This window comes from Crocodylus siamensis, chromosome 14, assembly GCF_052110815.1.
Source record: "Crocodylus siamensis isolate JL-2025a chromosome 14, ASM5211081v1, whole genome shotgun sequence".
Taxonomy (NCBI): domain Eukaryota; kingdom Metazoa; phylum Chordata; order Crocodylia; family Crocodylidae; genus Crocodylus; species Crocodylus siamensis.
The window spans coordinates 27,918,489-27,940,080 of record NC_143408.1 but is presented as its reverse complement, the minus strand read 5'-3'; the positions used below and the strand labels follow the sequence as shown (position 1 = coordinate 27,940,080).

The 21,592-nt window shown below is 65.8% G+C and overlaps 1 protein-coding gene across 2 annotated transcripts; it reads right to left on the bottom strand.

Moving 5' to 3' along the window:
• Positions 1-5,373: 5,373 nt before the first annotated feature.
• SIDT2 (SID1 transmembrane family member 2) lies at positions 5,374-19,126 on the bottom strand. 2 transcript variants are annotated; one of them, XM_090027438.1, is made up of 27 exons: positions 18,507-19,126; positions 17,547-17,668; positions 17,094-17,258; positions 16,814-16,859; positions 16,451-16,552; positions 16,254-16,337; positions 15,762-15,861; positions 15,609-15,674; positions 15,103-15,196; positions 14,559-14,614; positions 14,103-14,114; positions 13,689-13,757; positions 12,722-12,796; positions 11,322-11,440; positions 11,042-11,115; positions 10,737-10,803; positions 10,362-10,435; positions 9,916-10,039; positions 9,583-9,700; positions 9,304-9,440; positions 8,830-8,938; positions 8,400-8,476; positions 7,953-7,999; positions 7,597-7,702; positions 7,143-7,253; positions 6,913-7,026; positions 5,374-6,765 (listed from the first exon to the last, which is right to left on the bottom strand). In XM_090027438.1, exons 1-27 carry the CDS (start codon positions 18,684-18,686, stop codon positions 6,703-6,705), a joined length of 2,511 nt encoding a protein of 836 aa, XP_089883564.1. In that variant the 5' UTR covers positions 18,687-19,126; the 3' UTR covers positions 5,374-6,702. The 2 variants fall into 2 exon arrangements, with proteins under 2 accessions (XP_089883564.1, XP_089883565.1); XM_090027439.1 differs by lacking the exon at positions 14,103-14,114.
• Positions 19,127-21,592: the final 2,466 nt, after the last annotated feature.

Below are 21,592 nucleotides of genomic sequence, written 5' to 3'. Positions count from 1 at the left end.
CGTGAGCCCTGCCCAGGCCCCATGCAGTGATAGGAAATCAGCTCCTCCCAAAGCGAGGAGTCAGGATGTGGAAGCTCGAGGGACCAGAGCTGCTTTCGGGGTGGCTGCCCTGGCCGGGGCATCCCAGCGCTGCCCAGCGGCTCTGATCCCTGCGGGGTCGCGCCGGGAGCAATGGGGCCACGTTCACGCCAGGCTGGAAAGGGTCGGGTGACCGGCGGCGCTGCGAGGGGCAGGGCAAGGGGCACCCAGCCCCGGCCGGAGAGGCCCAGAGCACAGTCCCCGGGGCTGTGGGTGTCAGGCCAGCACCTCATCCCCCGCTGGCTGGGGAGGAAGGGGAGGGATCTGGCCCGGCCTGGTGGGCACAAAGGTGCTGAACCTTGTGCCCATTGCTGACGCCGGGGCAAAGCTCTGGTAAGCGCTGGCTTCAGTGGGCCCTGTGTGCGCGCAGGGGCTGCCCGTGGGGCTGAGACGGCAGCAAGGTGCCAGGTCCGGTCGGAGGCTCAGGTGAGGGCTGGTCTCAGGCCCCCTGCATGGCTTGGGGGTGTCCCAGGTAGGACCACCCTGGCACCCGGCCGGGTGAACGCCCCCCTTTGGGCTGCTGTGCTGGGATGCGGGGGGCCGAGCCGGCACAGCACATGGGGCGCAGGCCCCACACCTCAGTCCCCCACACCCTGTGCCCACGGGCTCGGAGGCTGCCTGTCCCCGCCGGTGGGCAGAGTCTGGGCTTGGCCCTGGGGTGAGGACGCCCTCCTGACCGCGCCAGCTGCCCCATGCCGATGGCTGTGCCAGGTCCGGGCTGCTGTCTGCCCCATCCCTCCCGCGCCATGTGCAGCACGGGCCCGATTCTGCCTGTAAGCAGTAAATGGGGTGCTGGGGCCGTGTGAGGGCTCCGGACAGGAGGCTGGAGAGATGCAGAAGGAAGGCCAGAGCATGCACGTGGAGTGAGGCTGACACCCAGTGGCGAGCGTCTGCCCCCGGCACAGCCCAGTGCCTGGAGCCCCGGGGAACGGCCGCACGGCGCACCCCATACCCACCCCCTGGCACCTGGCTCTTCGGAGCTCAATGGGCTGGGGAGCATTTCAGGGACCGCCCAGGCACTGGGGTCGAACCCCCCGGCTGGGGGATGTGGGGTAGAGCTGTGCTGGGAGGGGTGGGCTGGAAGCTGCAGGCCAAGAGACCCCCCCACCCCCCTGTCCTGAAGGCAGTTCCAGCTGGGCAGGAGCGTGACGCAAAAGGGAGGATCCGGGGAGCGGAGCGGAGACACCCAGGAAGCGACTGGAGCCTGCTCTGAAGAAGTCCCTTTGCAAGCAGCTGGAGGAGGAGGAGGGTGCCGCCAGCCTGGCCGTTTGAGGGGCCGAGGCCAAGCTGCACCACGCAGCTGAGCAGAAGGCCCCCACGCCTGTTCCCGAGTGACTGTAGAGACCCTTTGCCGACGTGACAACCAGCCTGGGCAGCAAAGCAAAGGGAGCGTCAGCGTGTCCAGCTCAACCGGTCATGGGATACGAGCAGACAGAGCCAATGAAAGGAGACATTATGCAGTACGACCACATATTAAATAATCCACATATAGCACAGCATAGCTTTGTCTCAAAGTACAAGTAGCAGGGATTGAGGTAACTAACTGTATTAGATGCTGTTTTGGTATAATAGATTCTTGGATGAGTTGTAAAAACCGATCAGCTCTGTCGGAGAAGGCCCCAAATGAAGGTAAAGAAGAGACGAGCCAGCGCTGAACTGCGCTGCAAAGGAAAGGAGACAAGAAAGCCTCCTTGTTACTTTCCCAAGGACATAAGTTCCAACTCATTAACACCTTCCACGTCCACAAGAGATCTGGCTCAGTCCAATCCCCAGAGTTTCAGTGAAACAAAGATTTAATTAAACCAATTGGAGAACATTTATTAGAATATTTAGACTAGAATCACAGAAAATGAGGGTTGACATGACCTCAGGAGGTCACATCCAGTCCAACCCCCGCTCAGAGCAGCACCAGCCCCAACTCCATCATCCCAGCCAAGGCTTCGTCTAGCCAGGTCTTCAAAACCTCCAAGGATGGAGACTGCGCCACGGCTCTGGGGATCCTGGTCCGGTGCTTCACTGCCATCCTCATGAGAAAGTTTTACCTAACGTCCAACCTCAACCTCCCTTGCTGCAGCTGGAGCCCACTGCTCCTTGTCCTGTCCTCTGTCCCCGCTGAGACCAGCCCAGCCCCATCCTCTGTGCAGCCCCCGGCAGGGAGGTGGAGGCTGCTGTTCACTCCCCCTCAGTCTCCTCTTCTCCAGACTGAATCAGCCCCGTTCCCCTGGCCTCTCCTCACCAGTCCTGTCCCCCAGCCCCCCCACCATTTTCATTGCCCTTGGCTGGACTCTCCCCAACTTGTCTACATCCTTTTGGCAGTGGGGGGCCCTTCTGTAAATGAGGGGTGTGGGCTGGAGGGAAACTTGGAGAAGACGCGCTGCCAGCCTGCGTGCCGGCTTCCCCCCTCCCGAGTCTCCCCCGCGGTACAGGTCCGTGTTGCCTGTGCTGTGCTGTCACGCGTGGCCGATGGACTTTGGGACGACCGCTTGTGTCTGTGTTGGAGGTGCAGGCAGCGGAAGGCCGGGCTCTAGACCTGTCTGCTGCCTCGTTTATCAGTAGCCAAGCTGCAAGTCCCCCGTAATCCAGGTAACAAAAGACCCTTGCGAGCAGCCAGCCTGGATTTACCCACAACAAACAGTGCCGAACAGGCTGGATGGAGTAGAGGGAAGGCTGTGGAAATCGTGGATCTGGACTTCAGCAAGGCTTTGGACAGAGCCCCAAAAGCAGAGGGAGAAATGTGGGCTGGGCAAAGGTACCGTAAGGTGGACAAACGACTGGCTGGAGAACTGCAAGCAAAGGGCAATTCAAGGAGAAAAGGATCTACGTGGGAATGGCAGAAGGCTTTGAGTGGCGTCCCAGGGGGTCAGTCCCGAGCCCGGCGCTGCTTACGCTGTTTATGAAGGATTTGGAGGCTGGCATAGAAATCCCTGGAGCAAGGCGCTCAGATCAGCCCAATGCCACATTTGGGGTCAGGAAGGGATTTGACCCTGGCCAAATTGCTTCGGACAGGGGGATTTTGCCTTCATCTGTAGCAGGGGGCACAGCCTCTACCCACCATCTCTCAAGTGTATTTTAACAACCTTTGCCAGCAGCAGGATGTTGGGCACCACGGTCCCCCTGCTTTCCCTGTGCCAGGCTTGGGTCTGTGCTGTGTCGGGGGTAACTTCTTTTGCTACGAGGTCGGGCAGTGGGTTTGCCTGGGCTGGTTCAGACAGGGCTGATCCTGCCACGGGCAGGGCTTGGGATGGATGTGACCTTGCCAGCCCCATGGCTCTCAGATGCTGAGATTCAAAGCTCACAGCTAAATAAAATACACCCCAACGTGAGCAGTCCTGCCATGGGGCACAAGTGTACATGGCACGTTCTGCACACAGGCCAGCCCCATCCTGGCCCCCACCGCAGGGCTCGGGCTCCGTGGGCCAGGCACAGAGCAGAGCCCAGCGAAGGCCCCTTCCTTGCACGTGGCATGAGCTTGTGCAGAACAGGGCAGCCGCGCCCCGGGGCTCCCCCGCAGAGAGCCAGCCGCCCTCCTCTCCTGCCCACTGCTGCTTCGAGCAGAGCAGAGGCGGCTGCATGCACTGCCCAGCCCTTGCCCTGCTCCTCGTGGCCTCACGCGGCACCTCCCACCCCCCACGCTCCTCCCGGGGTGCTGCAGCACCGTGATCCCTCGAGAGCTTTCAGGGGTGCCCCAGGCACCAGACCATGTTAGCACTGCTTGGTTTGCAGACACGATCTACAAGAGGAACCCAGAGATTTCAGAGAAATCCAGACTTGTGGTCTCTGCGCTCTTTGCAACAGGCAAACGGCTCTGTTATTTTTCTGTAGTCAAAAAATAATTTTTTTTAAATGAAAATGAAGGGCTGGCATTTTCCAAGGGGCTGTGAGTGTCTGGAGTGCCACAACACTCCAGATATAAAAAGTGAGAAACACCGGGCTAGACCCACGAGCAGGGCTGGTCCCCACGATCCTGGGCACATTTCAATTGGGGCAACCCCACCGCCCATCTCCCTGCACCTCTGCCCACTTCCTAAGCCATGGGCCAGAGCTGCTGCAGACATTTTCCAAGGGACTGTGCTGCTCTGGGCGAGCATACGTCTGCAGAGCACGTTGGGGTCCTCCAGGACCCGCCTGTGCCCCTGGGCAAGACAGCAGCAGCCTGTGCTCATGTACCTGGAATCTATATCGGTATCCGTGCCCTGCATCTGCACCTGTGCCCTGCACTGGTGCCCAGAGCTTCCCCCCTCCCCGTTGCCAGCTGAGATACGATGCTCTGCCTTTCCTGGTCTAGAACTAGAAATCAGTCATGTGGCTGCGCCTTCACTACCCGGTTTTCCAGCAGCATCTCCAGCTGCTGTGGGGAGGCGGACAGCTCGTGGGTGCGTTGTTATAAGGGCTGCACTTGGGTGCCTGGAGCTGGGGATGGCGCTGCTGGGAGCAGCTAATTGGAGCTAATTGAGGCCAGTGAGTGATGCATGTTGGTGCTGGGAGCCAGTGGGTGGAGGCAGGGAGCAGGTGTGAGGGAGATGAGGGCAATTAATAATAAGGTGCCCTCCTCCTACCCTCCAGGGCCTGGGGGCAGGAGTACATTGCTGGAGCCTAGAGCAGGGGGAAAGGGCTGGGGTTGCTCTGCTAGTGCTCGGGGGCTGCCGGATCTCCCCTCCTGCTTGTGCTCTGGGCATCAGGGCTGGGGCATGGCTGCGGCGGCCTTGACCCTACGGGTCCCTCCGTGCTGGGCAGTGGCCTGGCTGCAGTGGGCAGTCACCCCACGAGGGTCCTTGCTGCTGCCCCAAACCCTGCCCTGGGCTGAGGGTGGGGGCTGCAGCGGTGCAGAGGCAAGCGGGCAGTGGCGCCTCGTGCCCTGGACCCGAGGGAGCTGCCGTGCCAGGCTCTGCTCCTGGCATCCGGTCAGGGGAGCAGCAGTCGCCCAGCTCAGGCCTGGCTGGACGCCCTGAGCCCCAAGCAGCTGTGGATGGGGCCAGCGAGGTGGACTTCTGCAGCCCCGAGGCAGGGCCCAAGGTCAGGCAACGGAGCAGGCTCTTGCAAGGGGGAGCTGAGCCCGGGGGCGCCCAGCGGCCTGTGGCAGGGCTGGTGCTGTGCCTCTGGGGTGTGTGGGGGGAATGGACAGATGCCCTCTGAGTGCTGGGGCAGGAGCTCCTTGCAGAGTGGGAGATGCCCCTGCCCCTGCCAAACCAGGGCCTGGAGCCCCAACAGACCCCAGAGGGGCTGGTGCCATGGACAAGGGGAGGGGGCCTGGCCACCCAAACCCCCCCATGGGGAACAAGGCAGCAGACAAGTGGGTAAAGTGCAGATCAACACGGCATTTAATGCTTGTCCTCCACTAGCAAAACCCACAGCAGCGCGGGGAGCACAAGCCCTGCGCCCCTGCACGCCTTGGCCTGTGCAGTCCGGGGTCGGGAGCCCCCAGGGGCCCATCTGCACCTCCCTGGCAGCATGGAGGAGGGCGCTTCGCCGTGACTCGCCCCGGGCAGCACCGCCGAGCCGGGCACGAGGAGCCCTGGATCGGATTCGAATTTGAAGCTTGCAACAAAACCCCCTCTGCAGTGAGGCACCGGGTCGGACCCTGCCGTGTAAACGCCCCCCGCCTGGGGTGGGTGGGGGGCAGCGGGGGCAGAGGCACGGACACTCGCCTCGCCCCACACGTGTCAGCAGGAGCCGAAGGCGCCGTGCAGTCCTGGGCGGCAGGGGGGACAGGACGGGACACCCACCCCAGAGATAGGCACTGAAAGTCATGCACCATGTGTTTCTTCAACCGGACAGGGGCTGTGGCAGCACCTGGGGCAGGGGGTAAAGGAATGTTGTTGGCACATGGGCTGGCTGCCCCAGAGTGGCACGTGTCCGTCGGGAGAGGCCACGCCGCCGCGGGGACGATAGCAGCAACAGCAGCACCGTGGCAAGTCGCGTGTCCGGGAGCACGGACAGCCCAGCCCCAGAGCCACGAGGCAGGGAGCGAAGACCGGGGCCGGGCCGGACGCTGCCCGCGGAGTGCCATGAGTGGAGACGCGGGAGGGGGCCGTGCCTGGCCTTGTGCCGTCTCTGTGGCTTGTCGGCCTGACCGGAGGCCGTCCGCTCAGCTCTGCCTGGGCACGGGGGCCGGCAGGCAGGACCCGCATGTGCAGAGGCGGGGCTGCACCCCGAGTTTGGGGAGGGGGAGCTCTGCCCTCATATGCGGGAGCTGCAGAGGACACAGCGGGTTTCCCTCCTGTGCAGACAAGTCCAGGGCACCGCCGCAGACTGGCAGACGCTGCTCCCGCTTCTGCCCCGGAGCCCGGCTGTGCGGCTGGAGCCTGCCAGCTGCTGCGCCAAGAACCGGCCGCCTCCCGGGTGATGTCGCGGGCCCCACGGCTCCAGTGCGACCCCCCCCCCAGGGGCAAGGGGCAGGTGCCTCTACAAAGCCCCTCTGGCCCCAGCCCCATCTGCACCTGCCGCCGCACCGGGGCTGGCTCAGGTTGCGGGCAGGATCGAGGGGAGCGCTCTCTAACGCAGCAGGGATGGGCAGCACGGAGCCGCCCCGAAGAGAGTCCCCAAGCCTAGGGCAGTGCTGCAGCCTCCCTGCCAACCACAGCTGCCCGGGAGGTGCTGGACGTGCCAGGGCCTGCGGCCAGGAGCCTAGAAGACGTAGATTTTATCACGCTGGACGCAGTCGAGGTCATCATCCAGGGTCAGCAACACCTGCACGGAGACGGCAGCAGTCAGGCAGGGCCGGTGTGGGGTCAGCACCCCCAGAGCCCTGGGCAGAGTCCGGCCCTGGGGTGAGCGAGGCAGCAGAGACGCTGGCCGTCCCACCCCGCCCTGCCGGTGCGGTGCTGGGGCACCCACCAGGAAGGAGCCGAACATGGCGATGGAGGAGAGGAAGTGCCAGATGTCGTGGTCGTCGAAGAAGTCCAGCAGGATGCAGTCCCTGTTGTGCTCCCGCGACTCAGCCGGGGTCTGCTGCAGGGGCACAGGCGGAGCCAGCTGGTCACCCCCCGACCGCGACCATGACGGCCCTTCTAGCCTGGGGAGCGGCCCTGGCCTGGCCCCAAGGAGCCCCGCCGCGCCCCGCTTACCTGCCAGGTGCTGAGACCCTGGAAGAAGAAGAAGAGGGCGAAGCCCCAGACCACGGAGGTGCAGACGATGCAGAGCAGCGGGATGAGCTTGATGCGTTCCCCGCTCCGGAGCTGGGGGGAGATGGCACTGAGCGGGACGGTGCCTGGCTCGGGGAGCTTCCCTGCATGCGCTGGGAAGAAGTGGGGGCTCCGGGGAGGCCACAGCCACACAGCCCCTGGGGCAGGGGGCTCCCTGCCCCCTGACTGCATGGATGGAGGGCAAGAGGGTGCAGGGGCCCTGGCTGCAGCAGGCTCTTGGTCCAGGCTCTCAACAGAGGCCACCTGGGGCCTGCCTAGTATCATCCCGTCGCCCACCCTGGGCCACAACTGCCGTCAGCACCGGGGGGCTCCAGTGGGTCTGGACAGCCCAGCTGCGGGGTGCCAGGGCAGGGGCAGAGCAGGGTCCCACCCGCACCTTCATGATGATGTAGAAGGCGAAGTAGAGCAGCAGGTTGCAGATGCCGATGGCCAGCAGGTAGGAGGCGAAGTCGTTGGGGTGGATGATGAGGCCGTAGGCAGCGCTGTGGGCAAGACGGGGTCAGGCAGGCCTGGGCAGTGCCCACCTGGGGGGCAGCACCATCCCTGCCCCCACGACCCCTGCTGCAGCCACCGCCGCAGCTTGGGAGACCAGTCTGGGCCTAGGCCTGCACCAGAGGAGCACACGGCTCTGGCCTGGGGGAGCAGTTTTCCCGGTGCCCACCCCCTCAGCGAGCTCTGCACCAGGGTGACTCACCGGCCCTTCCCTCCCTTCACCCAGCACCGTGGACTTACAGGGACCAGTTGATGATATTGCCCATGACCAGCAGCACCATCCGATCCTGCGGACAGACGGATGGACAGATGGGAAGGCCTGTGGCAGGGCTTGGGCACACGGTTCCCATGGCCCCAAGCCCTGGGGGGCCTCTGGCACGTCCGAGACACGAAGCAGGGAGCAGCAATGAAGGCGCCAACATGCCAGCTCTGGAGCTCAGAGCTAAGGCCCCGGCTCCAGCACAAACCCTGCCCAGAACTGTGTCGGCTTGGGGCGCAGGGACTGGCGGGGCAGGGGTGTGGGCTTGGGCAGCCATCCGCCCCGGCTGCCCGGCTCAGAGCACGAGGCCCCAAGACAGCAGATCCATGGGACGGGCAGGCTCAGGGCTGGCTCTGGGGGCACAGCCCCTCCGCTCCGTGGATGTGCCGTGGAGAGCAGCAAGGTGAGGGGCAGGCGTCGGCACTCACCACGTACATGGGCCCACTGCACTGGCGGATGCAATCCGTGTACATCACGTGCACGATCCTGCGTGGGATCCCCGAGTCTGCAGAGAGAGCCAGCATGGGCGCAAGCAGAGCTGGTGCCCTGGGCGAGGGGAGGGAGGTGGAGCTGATGCCCCAAGGAGGGTGCCTGGGAGAGCAGTGCTCCCAACCCTTCCCCTGCAATACACCTCAGTGCCTGGACCCAGACCCCGTGCCCCAGGGGCCAGGCAGGGCCATGTCGGCCACACGTGAGGTCAGCTAAAGGCTCTGCCGGTGACGTGTGTGGCTGGAGCTGCAAGTGAGCACAGCTGGGGACACTGGGAGGGCACCAGGACCCAGCTGGACGTCTGGGCCATCCTGATGCCAGCCCTCCCTCCCCGCCCAGCCCCAGCCCCAGCCCCAGCCGGGCCCTCACCCAGCTTCCAGCGGCCCATGTAGTAGAGCTGCGTGCTCAGCAGCAGGGTGGCAAAGATGTGGATGACGGAGAAGACGATCCAGAACACCATGTTCCCTCTGCCAAAGACCTGCCGGCGGGAGGGTGATGAGCACAGCTGGATGGAGCTTGGTGCCCAGGCCTAGCGAAGCCATCAGCCCCAGCACCAGGTTTCCCAAGGTCCGATGCTTGGGAGGGGACTGTGTGGAGTCCAAAGCCCACCCAGAGCCCTGCTGGCTCCCATGGACTATGCAGAGCTTGGCCCCTTGGTGACAGGGCCGATGGGATTTGCACCACACCAACAGGACCAAGGTGCAGCACAGAGGGGCTTAAGTAACATCGGGCAGCACCTCGCCACCCCCACGGATGCTGCTAGTGGGACCAGGGGCCTGCCACATGCTCACAGGGGCTTGCAGGGCCCCAGCTCCCCTGGGGACGGGTGAGCCCAGCACTCACCACCCCGAGGACGGAGAAGAAGATGACGACGGCCAGGCAGGCGTAGGCGCTGTAGGCGCTGGCATTGATGTCAGGGTGGCGCTTCTGGTACAGCTTCAGCATGCAGAGCCCCGCAATCATGTACATGAAGGAGGTGTCTGCAACAGGAGGGGTTGGCTGAGCCGCGGCAGCAACGCGCTGAGGCTGCGGGTCGTCTGCAGCCGGTCGCCGCCGGCCCTGGGTCGGAGGGAGCTGGGCAGCGGGGTGTGGGACCACAGCTTGGAGAGGGCTGGCACTCACCAAACTGGAAGTTGGTGTAGTTGGGGCAGACGTGGTAGCAGGCGCTGAGCAGCCCCTCCATCATCAGCGCCGTGCCCATGGCATAGAAGAGCCCAAAGTGCTTGGGGATGCCACACTCCTGCAGCAAGGGAAGGACGGGATGCTCAGGCAGACAGACAGGTGGACAGGGCCCAGCAGGTCCCTGCCAGGCATGCTCAGGGGCTCAGCCACCCCCAACCCCAACCTGGGTCGCAGCACCCAGACTGGCCGGCACCCCGGGCAAGCCCTCCCATGGCTCCCCCCATCCCAGGCCCCGGGGTCTGCTCCTGCCAATGCCGCAGGGGCGCCTCTCACCAGGGCATTAGTGTCGCTGCGCATCAGCGCCCGGTTGTAGTGGATCTCCCGCTGCAGGATAATGAGCAGGAAGAGCAGGCCCAGCAGGATGTAGCCCAGGTTGCTCAGGATGTTGTTGAAGGCGCTGGCAGGGAGCGGGCCCATCTGCATCAGTGCCCCAGCACCCGCGGCACAGACTCCTCCACCCCCAGATCACAGCTGCCCGGGGGTGGCTGGGGATGGACCCACCCATCCCCTGCTGGCACTGCCCGGGGGAGCACTGCCCTGCGTCCAGGCCCCGCTGCCACCCTCCCCTCTGCTGTCCCGTAGCTCCAGCTGCTGCTATGGGGCCATCCTGCCCCGTAGCCCTCAGCCAGCTGTGTCCAGCTGCAGCAGGGAGCCTGAGGGGTGCTGTGGCCAGGGACCATGCCTGCAGGGCACTGCCCTGGCTCAGTGCTGGCTCCTACCTGAGGTTGCCCAGCGGGTGGGCGCAGAGGAAGTTGTAGTAGCAAATGTCCTGATTGCCCGTAACGTTCACCACCTGGACCCGGGAGCAGAGAGAGCATGGGGGGATAAGCAGGGGGCAGAGCCCGGGCTGCCCAGGGCCTGGGGGGCTCCATCCAGGGACTGTGGAAGGGGACGGTTCCCTTGTGGGTCCGTGGATTGGCAGCCAGTGGAGCGGGGAGCCTGGGCTGCAGATTCACACAGCCCTTGGCAGCACTGGGCAGGCAGAGCCCGGCACCAGCCCAGTCCTCTGAGGAGGCTGCAGGGCAGGACTCGGGGCGTGGGCATCCCCCAGGCACCGGCTGGGCAGTGCAGAGTGAGGCCGGGGCTGCACATACCGTCTGGTAGGTGATGACCAGCTGAATGACCGGGAGGGCGTAGAACACGGCGATGGTGGCGATGTTCCTGCAAGAGGCACCGTGAGCTGGGCGAGCGCTGGCGGCACCTCCCCGCACACGGGGCCGGGGCAACGCAGCGTGGCACTCCCACGGACTGGGGCAATGCAGTGCAGTGCTTGTGCTGCAGAGAAGCCAGCGCCCGGGGCAGCCGACGCGGGCCTCAGGCCGACCTCCTGCCAGTGCAGGGCTGGGCAGGGCTCTGAGTGCCGGTGCCCCCTACACCTCTACACTCTTCCCCAGCTCACCAGAAGTAGATCTGGTACTTCTTCCGCAGCACGCGCTTGTCCTTTCGGGCCAGGTCTGCCACGGACAGGTATTTCTGGGGGGAGAGATGGGTCAGCGGGGCCGGCACAGAGAATGCAGGGGTGGGTAGGACAGGGCACCCCAAGGTCAGGCAGGCACCCAGGGCAGAGCCCATCTGCCAGCAGCCTTAGCCCTGGCCTGGCCGGCACCCCTTGTTCCCAAGCACCGCCCCAGAGCCACCGTCCCCACCCGCAGCACTGCCCCTGCCCCTGCCCCGCAGACCTTGGTGCGGATGACGTTCTTGTCGGAGTCGATGTCGGCCAGCGTGTCGTAGTCGTCCTCCTCCACGGAGCTGAGTGAGTCCAGGCGAGGCCGGCCGGCCATGTTGTCCAGCGACCGCTCTGCATGGTGAGAGGGGCAGCAGCGTCACCTGGGGCCACGGTGCCGCAGCCCCCGCAGCACAGCCCAAATCAATCCGATCGAGCCAATCACAGCTCCGAACATGCCCCTGCTCATTTGGGGGGGGCACAGGTCAGTGCAAAGGGACCCGTGGGCACCTGGGGTGGCTGCTCTGCCCTGGGCAAGAGAATCCCCCCAGCACCGTGGGCAGCTCGCTGGGGTCCCACCGTCCTTCTCGCCCCTCGTGCCGAGTATCGCCAGTGCACTGAGCTGAACGTGCATGCCAGGGCAATCAAAGCCCCAGCGGTGCATTCCCTGCCGATTGGGGGTCATTTTGGTCCAGGTGCGAGACGTTGCCCCTGGCAGGTCCCAGGTGGGACGTGGGCGCTTGGTGGGTGTCATGCGGGTGCCTCACGCTTTCTGAGGGGCGCTCGATGGCGTGCCAGGACCAAAGCCAAGAGCACAGGCAGCTGCCTGCTGAAGGGAGCAGCGCCACAGCCCCCGACCCCATGCAGGGCCTGCTCCCCGGCGCACGCCTGGTGCCAGGCTCGGGGTGAATCGTCACCAGGAGCCACCGCGCTCCCTGCCCCTAGTGAGCGCGCACCGGGACCCTGGGCCCCTCAGAAAACGCAGGGTGAGGGCGGGGTCCTGCAGGCTTCACACTACCAGCTCAGACCCAGGCAGGTGCTGAGGGACAGAGGGAGAGCCCCTGGAGTGTCTCCTGAGGGCTGAGCTGCCAAAAGGGGCCTGACCCAGCTGGGCTGGGGAGCACCACTGGGCCCGGGCCTGCCTGGCACTGTGAAGCTGGGCAGCGCGGCAGAGGGGATTGATCGGGGCTCCCTAGAGCCTGCTCTGCTTAGTGGCAGCATCTACCCATCGCAATGGCCAGGTGCCTCGTCTGGCTGGAGGAGACGCGTCGCTTGAACGGGTCCTGCCCTTTGAAGGAAAGTGAGAGTTACTGGGACGGGATCGGGACGGCGCTGGCTCCCCGGGGGTCAGGCCCAGCTTCGCCTTGCAGAGGGCAGCGGGGCTCGGAGGGCAGGGAGGGGTCTGGTGTCAGACTAGGGCGATGGGTGGGTCTGAATGCAGATGAGACCCTGAGGCAGACGCCCCCGGGCCAAGTCCTTTGAGCAAAGCCAGGCAGGTCCCACTCGGGGCTGCTGGACACGGACAGGATGCTCCAGGCCGGCCAAGCCCAGCTCTGCCCAGCGCCATCAGAGGGGTCGGGTTGGCTGGCAGAGCTGGACCCTCCCCAGCCCGGCGGGGCACGGGCTGCGACTCACCTGCGTACGCGTAGGAGACGTCCGTGGAGCCCGTGCTGTCCGTGATGCCCTCGGTGCTCAGGGTGGAGCCGTTCTCTGGAAGGACAGGCAGAACTGGGGTCAAGGCTCCTGGCAAGCAGTGGGAAGGAGCAGGTGCCCGCAGGGCAGGGATAGGAGGACAAGACTGCCGCAGCCGGAGTCCCTGCCTCTGCCAGGCACCGTCTAAGGGACGGGGAGGAAGGAGGCACTGGGCGCAGGGTCAGGGACGGACCCGACCCGTGGCCCTGGAGCCCCACAGCCCGAGGCAGCCACCTGGTCTCCCAGGCCCGCTCTGGCGGTCCAGGCAGGAGGCTCTGGCCGGGAACGCCCTCGGGGCGTTTTTTCTCGGTGTGCTTCGCGCACATCTCCAGGCGGAGCACCCCTGGGCAGTGGCCGCCGGCGAGCTCCCTCAGTGCGAGCCCGTGGGCGCTGTCCGGGGGGCTCTGCTCAGTGTCCCCCCGGGGAGCGCTCGTTTTGACCCTATGACCCGCGCGGGCACACCCTGTTTTCTCTTTTGTTGTCCCCCGTAACTTATTGGCGTTTTTAAGCCGCTGGTCGCCCTACCCAGTGGCGGCCCCATAGCGGTTTTAGCTTTTTATGCTTTTAAGCTTTTAGCCTTTTAAAGAACCACCGACACAACACCGAGCGCTGGACGCCAACAGAAACCCCGATCCAGACTGTTTTAGTTGATGTCACCGTGGTGCTGGTTGCCAATGCTGGACGCTGTCATGCGACGATGAGGACGACCAGCCGGGACCTGCCCAGTCGGGGCGCAACACTGGACCGTTTCCGGGCCCTCACGTGGGACCCGGAGGACATTGACAACACGGCCGCCGACCGCCGGCGACCCCCAGATCCCAGCGGCTTCACCGCGATACAGCGGACATCAAAGAGCCCCAGGCCGGCTCCTGCCGTGGATCAGCCCCAGGTGCTCAGAGCCAGCACTCACCGAAGGAGCCGTAGCCGTAGCCGTCACAGGGACGCCCGAGGAGAGAGTCGGGGGTGGCACGGGCATGGCCTGCAAGGCAGAGCACGACCCCAGGTCAGCAGCTGATGGCCCGTGCATTGCCAGCCTGCACACGCACCCCGGGGCGCAGGGGCCGGAGGGTTTCTGAGTGAGTGAGGCTGGGGCAGGCGGCAGCCCTGTGGGGGACCCCAGAGGAGCAGGGATGGGGCCAAGCACTGGGACAGGACCCGGGCAAAGCCGAGCGGGAGGAGCCTGCGTAGCCCTGGACTGGCCCCTGGGTCCTGCCCTGCCTACCCGGGACCGCCACCTGCGCAGGGTCACGCTGGGCAGACGCGCCCTGCACCGGAAGGGTTCAATGGTCTGTGAGGAGGTTGCAGCTTGGAGCTCCAGGCTTACCCAGTAAAGATGCTGGGAGGGGAAATTCCCCCAGGAGAGACGCAGGCACAGAGACAGAGACAGACAGACAGACCGACAGACAGACACAGGCAGTCAGTGACCCTGCCGCTTCCCCAGCCGGCGTCCCCGAACCGCAGGGCCACGGAGCTCGGGCCCCGGCGTGGCAGTCGGCCCATCCCGCAGGCATGCACACAGGACCGGGGCTCTGCACCGGAGAGCGGGGGCCACCTCAGAGCCAGCTGAGCGGCGAGCCGGCGCTGGAGCCCCTGGTGGGGGAAAGGTCCCGACCACAGGGAAGGTGTCACGGGGGGAGCGGATTCCCGCCAGTGCAGACCGGGGCCCGGGGGGCCTGCGTGTCCAGAGAGCAGCAGGAAAGCTCCAGGGCAGATGACAAGGCAAAGGATCCCCAACGCTCCCCTCCCCGAGTCGCGCCTGCAGCTCCAGCCGTTCCCCTACCGGTGTCGGTGCTGGGCGAGCCCAGGGCAGCCAGGAGCCCTTTCTTCTGCTGCTGTCTGCAAGACAGAGGAAACCTCAGCCAGCAGGACTCGGGCATCTCTCAGCTTCCCCAGCCCCAGCTCTGGCAGCCCAGACCCCGCTGGCCCTGCAAGGGAGGCTGCCCAGGGAGGTCCCATGCCAGCAAGAGTGACCTGTTCACAGGGCCCGTGTGGAGACAGCCATACCGGGCTCTCATGGAGGGAGGGAATTAATGGCATGGTGCCCAGGTAGCCATCGGGGAGGCTCTGGTCGCTGGCTGCCGTCAGGCCCTAGCTCATGGAGGCAGGAGGGTGATTCCCACCTTGGTGGACAACCGCCCCATGCAGCTCCGTGCACCGTGTGACAGCGCAGGGCCATGCACTCCAGCTGCCAGGCAGCAGAAATAACGAAGACTTGGGGGTGGGGCAGCTGCCCAGGGCCTGGCTTCACAGCCAACGGAGCCGAGCCGCCGGCACCGTCGCAGCAGCCTGCAGCGGGCTCGGTGGGGCGACGCGCGGGCACTCACCTGCAGCTCTTCCAGCAGGCGATGAGCAGCGTCAGCGCGTAGAAGGAGAGGAAGATGCCCAGGCAGAAGAGCATGCCGCTAACGTAGGCCTCCGCTGCAGGGACAGCGAGCAGGGAGGGGGCTCAGCCGGGGGCACAGCACCTGCCCTGGGCCCAGCTCGCTCTGCCCCAGGATCTCTGGACAGACCGTGCCCGTGGGCTCCCATCGTGCTGTCTGACAAAGGCCCCAGCCCCTGGCCCAGCTACGGCCACCCCACGGAGGGTGGAGACCCCCTTCCCAGCTGCGGAAACAAGCGCTGCTCCCCAGCCTCAGCTGCCAGGGCCAGGGCCTGCCCCAACAGCCAGGGGAGCCTGATCTGCGTGGGCCCCCAGGTGCTCCCGCAGCCATCCTGCCGCCCTGCAGGGAGGGCGTCGAGCGGCCCGGGCATCGTGGCCGGCAGCCCGCGGAGGAGAACGGCTTCACCCGGAGCAGCCCCAGTCCCACCCCTGCCGTGGCCCGCCGCTCACAGGTAATAGCAGGTGACACCACCACCTCCAGCGCCTTCTGCCGATTGCCTTGATCTACGGGTTCGTCTGGAAGAGCAAAAGGCCGGATGTCACCGTGCCAGCACGCTGCTTGAGAGCAGCTGGCTCCTGCGCCCCAGCCCACCTTGCCCATACCTTTGGAGAAGGGGTAGTAAGGCAGAGCCCCGCCACAGGCCTCGTCCTCCGTCTTCACCACCACCACCACGTAGAAACTGTTGCTGGGGAAATCCTTCCTCTGCCACCACCGCCCCGGGAAGGAGAGAGCAGGGTCACCGGGAGCAGCTGGCGGAGTCACCGGGAGCGGCCTGGGGCAGCCGGGGGCTCTGGGCAAGCGGCTCAGGCTGACACCAGGGCTGCCACGAAAGCTGATCCACGTGCCCCGTGCCGTGGGCACTGGATAAGCCACAGGGGCATGAATGGGGGCAGACAAAGTGGACGGCCCAGGCCGTGGGGAAAGGGCCAACATGCTGGCGCAAGCGAGGCCATGGGGAGCGCGTCTCTCCGATAACACCTCCGACCTCTGCTAATGGATGTTACCCGGCACCGGAGCTCGCGGCGTGGCCGGGCTCTCAGACTGCCGCCAGCACAGCCGTGCCGGCAGGTGGGACAGCAGTCGGCGCTCCCTACCTGCACGGTGATGGCCGCCTTCTTGGTCATGGTCTGGTACATCCCGATGAAGGCCACGTTGTTGTCCAGGTCGTAGACGGGGCACTGCGGGGGCGGCAGGGAGCAGAGTCAGCGGCAGAGACCAGCCGGCGCCTCTGCGGCTGGGCCAAGGGAGGGGGCACAAAAAGGGATCCCAGCACCTGCCCCCCACAACGCACCAGGATGTCCTGGATGGAGATGACGGAGCAGGGGAAGGCCATGGCTGAGGTTACCTTCACAATCACCGAGTCCACCCCCTTTGGGAACACATACTTGAAGTACTGCGTGGGGGAGAAAGGGCCCGTTACTGCCAGGGCGGCGCTGCCTGCTCCCACCCTCGCCCCTTGGCCCCTCGCTGCTGCACCGGCCCGAGATGCCAGGCTGGAGGGACATGGGGGCCTGGTCCTCGCACAGCTCCTTCCCCCAGTGAGGACATGAGTGCCGCAGGGTTGCCAGAGAGCCAGGGCCTGGCCACGTTGCTGCACCTGCGTTCCCCCCCGACCCCCTGCCACGGCCCCGGGTGCTGGAAGGGCGTTCGTTACCTGTGGCTGGGCGGCCGTGGCGTTGAAGCTGAACCGTTCGTCCGTCCTGTGCAGAGAGAGCGTCAGAATCGGGAGTGAGAGCGCCCCGTCCTGCACGGCCAAGACGCCGTGGCCCACCGCCCCCACGCCCGCGTCCAGCCGGTGAAGGGCAGTGGAGCCGGCCGGCTCGCTCCAAGTCCGGGGCTGGCTGCCAGGAAGGCTGCCAAGGCAAGCGGGAGGCTGCGGAGGCCGGGGGGGAGCGGGGCAGAGCATGGCCGGGGGCATCTCCCTGGCCTGTCACCTGAGCACGAAGTTCTCCACGCGGGTGGCCCGTAGCTGGTAGGACGCGTTCCTCACGGACAGCGTGGACACATCCACGTAGAAGAACTGCGTCTCCAACTCGGTCTTGGCCTGGGGCTGGCACAGTGTGCGGCTCACGTCCTGGTACATGTACTTCCTCTGGTAGCTGCACAGCGGGGGCACGCAGGCCTGTCACTCGGGGGCGCCGGCAGAGCCCCCAGCCACCGCCCAAAGGAGCGGCTCCATCGCCACCCCCCCAGCACCTCGGGGAGCACCCCGCACAGCCGAGCAGGATGCCCAGGGAGAGGACACAGGGCCGGGCATGGAGCTGCCCCAAGCAGACCCCTTGCGCCAGCGCTGCCTCGTGCCCAGCCAGGCAGAGCACCGCGGCGCGGGCCCACCGGCCGGGGGTCGCACTGCAGTGCTGGCGTGTGTGGGACACGGGGGTACTTACAGGCCCCGCAGGATCAGCGGCACCTGGAACGACACCACTGCCTCCTTCTGCCTCACCACGAAGAGCACGGGTGTGTCCTTCAGCTCGGACAGCACGTTCACCGACACCCGGATGCCCTCGGTCTGCGGGCAGGGCAAGGGGGACGCTGGCCTGGCTCACGCCCTCCTTGCAACCAGGCCAGCTCCCCGCCCGCCCCAAGCTACAAAGCCCCTGCCTGGCGCCGGGGCTTCCCGGGGGACGGGCCTGCTCTGCGTTGCCAGTGACCTTCCGAGTGCCACCGGTGCCTGGCACAGCCCTCAAGAGCCCGCAGGACAGGGCACGGCCAGCACCGCAGCCGCCCTAGCCACTGCGCTGTGCCCCAGAGTCCCGGAGCCCGGTGGAGCGTCTCCCTCGCCACTCAGCCCTGCCTGACAAATCTGCTGCGTTTGCAGACAGCGCGAGCCACTTTCTGCTTCTGGGGGGAGAGCAGAGCAGCCCTGCGGGGAGCAGGTCCTGCCAGGCCAGACCCACAGCTCTGGGCGCAGGGGAGGGGTGGGTGCAGCGCCGGCCATGAAGCCAGGGGCTGTGCAAGTTGCTCGGGACCCAGCCCAGCAGCCGAGGCAAGGACCTGCAGTAACCTCCCTGGCGGATCAAGTCACTTCCCTGCAGCGTGTGCAGCCCAGCCCGCCTGTTGTGCAAACCGGGGGAACGGGAAATGGGACTTGAGCAACCGAGGGAGAGGGCACGGAGAGAGGCATGCTACCCCGGGGCAAACCCGGGACCCCTGCCCGGGCGATGGGGGGCACAGAGACTGGACCCGCAGCGCAGCTCTCTGCCCCCCGCACGCCGCTGGGCCGGACCAGGCTGGAGCAGAGCGGCACGTCGGGGGCTGGCCGCAGCCCTCACCCCCGTTCCCTTGGCAGCGCCCCATCCCTCCCTGCGCGGCCCCAGGCAGGCAGGGGACCCCGGCCCGGCGCTCACCCTGTTCCTCAGCACGGTGCGGTTGAAGGTGTAGATGTTCACCAGCTCGCTGTTCACCCAGTCCGAGAAGACCTTGTCAAACTCGGCCTCCTTCTGGGAGACGGTCTTGGCAGGCGGGGGCTCGGGCAGCGCCGGCGCCAGCAGCAGCAGCAGGACGAGGGGCAGGCGCAGGGCCAGCATGGCCGGGTCCCCGGCGCTTCTCCCGGGGCTGGCGCTGGCGCTGGGCGCGGGCAGCTTCCAGCATCACCGGGGCAGCAGCCTTTAGACCTGGCCACATTGAGCAATCTGGACCATTTCCTGGTGCGCCGGCCAGCGCCCGGTGGGAGGGCACGCCTCTGACTCAGGCGGGCGCAGGCCGGGCCAGGCCGGGCCAGGCCAGGCCAGGCAGCTGCCCTGGGGCTCAGCTCCTGGGCCTGGGTCACGCGCGCCCCTGGGGCTCAGCTCCCGCCCCTGGCCAGGCTGGCAGGTGACCCCTGCCCCAGCTGCGAGCCCCCAGGCCCAGGCCCAGCCCGGCCGCGAGCCCCCAGGCCCAGGCCCAGCCCGGCCGCGAGCCCCAAGCCCCCCGGCCCCGGCGCAGCCCCCTGGACCCCGCGATACTTGTGTCCTCCGAGTGCAACAAGCCCGGCTGTAAACACTGGGCTGCAGGTGACGTCACCCGGCTGACACACTCTTAAAGGGCCAGACCGCAGGAGGCTCCTGCAGGGGGCCCTGCAGCACCCCAGTGCCCGGGGCCTGCTGGGGGCAGGGGAGGATGGGGCTTGCCCCCACCCCAGTGCAGCCCCCCCCGTGCTGGGGCAGGGCCGGGAAGGCGAGCGCCCTGCAGAGCCCAGGGTGGGCTGCTCGGCTCTCGCTTCCCGGGGCTGGAGAGACGGGGGGCGCTGGGGGACATAAGCTAGTTAGCAGCAGGGGGAGGATTTCCTACAGCCCCCAGCCCCATGGCGGGCGTTGGGGCGAGACCGGCTGCAGCCCCCGGCCCCGTGGGTGTCAGCGCTGCGGCCAAGGGGGAGCGTTGGTACCAGGCAGAGGGAATCGGCCTCCCCCCGCGTAGGGCGGCCGCACGGATCCCGCTCGGGCCTCGGCGCTCAGCGCCCGGACCCTCTGGCTGGGCTGCGCTGCCGGAGCAGGGCCAGCAAGGCCTCTTGCCGCGGCTCCAGCTCCTGGGCAGTGGGGGTGCTTGCCCGGATGCTGCTGGCCGGGGGGTGTCGCACGGCCCAGCCTTCGACTGGCCTCTGCCCTTTCACCAGCCGGCACTTAGCACTGGTGGGGCCGGTGGTCCTGGTGCCATGGGAATTGCTGAGCATGTCTCCATCCAGGCTTGGGGCCCATTGCTTTGACATATGGTGCCGCCTTGTGTACGGGGCAGGGCTCTGTTTTTACCCCTTTTGCAGCATCACGCCAGACCTGCTGCCTGAGGTGCCAGTGCAAGTCCAGGCTGCAGGGGCCTTGTCTGGAAGGGCTGTTGTGTGGCCTGTTTTGTTTTCCCGTTGCAAATCAGCAGAGGATGCATTTGGAAAACAAGTCATGGCTGGAACCCAGCTGGGAAACGCGGTTGTGCAGCAGAGCTCTCCGAGCAGGAGGGACCAAGGCAGGCGGCAGCCCCCCGCAGAGCTGCCCCTCGCCCCGGGTGCCCCGACTGCTCGCCCCTGCCTGGGGAGTGGTGCATTGGCCACACACAGCAAGCCGGCACCCAGCTGTCGCCTCTCCAGAGCAGCAGCCCTTCTGGCAAACAGCACCTCTCACCCCATGCTCAAGGGACAGATCACGCTCATCTGTCTCCTCGAACACCGCAACCACACTCACAGCTCCCCCCCACCCCCAACATGAGAGGAAACAGTGGGTAAACCGCGGGTCTGGGGAGGGAACCGAGCCAATGGGCGCACCAGCGAAGGACTGGCTTCTCACCCACTTCCAGCAGTCACGTCCCTGGATGGTGGCACCGGTTCCAGGGGGCAGCAGCCCATTGATGTTGTACTGGGGTTTCCAGAGCCGCGTGCAACTGGTCGGACGGCGAGTTCTGAAACTCCCCCCCAGCAGGGACCGAAGCAGACGCGGCCCCTCCAGCCGGGACCTCACCACATCCGTGGGGCAGCTGCGGTGTTTGCAAGGTGGAAAAGCAGCGTTTGGAAAGCACTACTGCAGGTGCATTTGTTTCTCAACTTTTTTCAACCCAGGGTGAAAATCCTAGACCTCCCTACCCACAGATCCGAGGCTCCGTGACAGCAATGGCGCTTGGAAGCATTTCTGCAAGGGTCCAGTTCCTTGTAAGGTACCTCTGCATCTTCCAGCAAGGAGAGATTCTGCTTAGGGTTTGTCTCCGCTCGCCAGCAGGCACACATGGGATGTACTTGCTGTCTGGGGCAGAAGGCAAAGCCTGAAGAAGCAGAGAGCACGCTTGCCTCATCTCACATCCTAACACGCTCCGTGTGTTGCAGTGGGGACACAGACGGCCCCTCACATCGCCCCAGGGAGTACGGGAGCAAAAGGAGAACCCTGCCAAGGCCTGAGCTGCAACGCACAGTCAGATGCAGCAGGTAACTCTTCACATCTGGACCTGCAGCAGCCACTGCCCCCTCTTAGAGGGAGACCTTAGTTCAGATCATCACTGGGGCCACGAGTCACGTCACTGGCTCGTGGGGGAGGTTTCCAGACAGAAGCATAGCATCCCCTGCATCTTCCCAAGTGCCGATACTTGGTTGCAGCCTGTTGCATCCATGAACTTGCACCTCTGTGTAGGACTCTCCCCTGCCAACGTGCACAGTCACAGGGCACAGTGCAAGCAACGTGGGAAGAAACAGCAAGTCAGTGGCACGTGACAGCAGAATGACGCTAGAGGGCACTTGGGCCTCCCGTCCAGGGGCTATCGCAGCCGGGGCCTATGCAGAGGCGAGCGCAGCCCCCTGCAAATGTTAGATAGGAGTGCGAGGGGGATCTGGGAGGCCACAGGGAACATTTCTTTGGCCTTGTCACTCAGACCTTGGGCTTTTGCCTGGAGATCACTGCAAAGCTACCTTTCATTTATTTAGAGCATCTGCTGTAACCCAGGTTTCCATAACAAGGGGCAAGCTCAGCAGCTGTCTCGGAGGTGG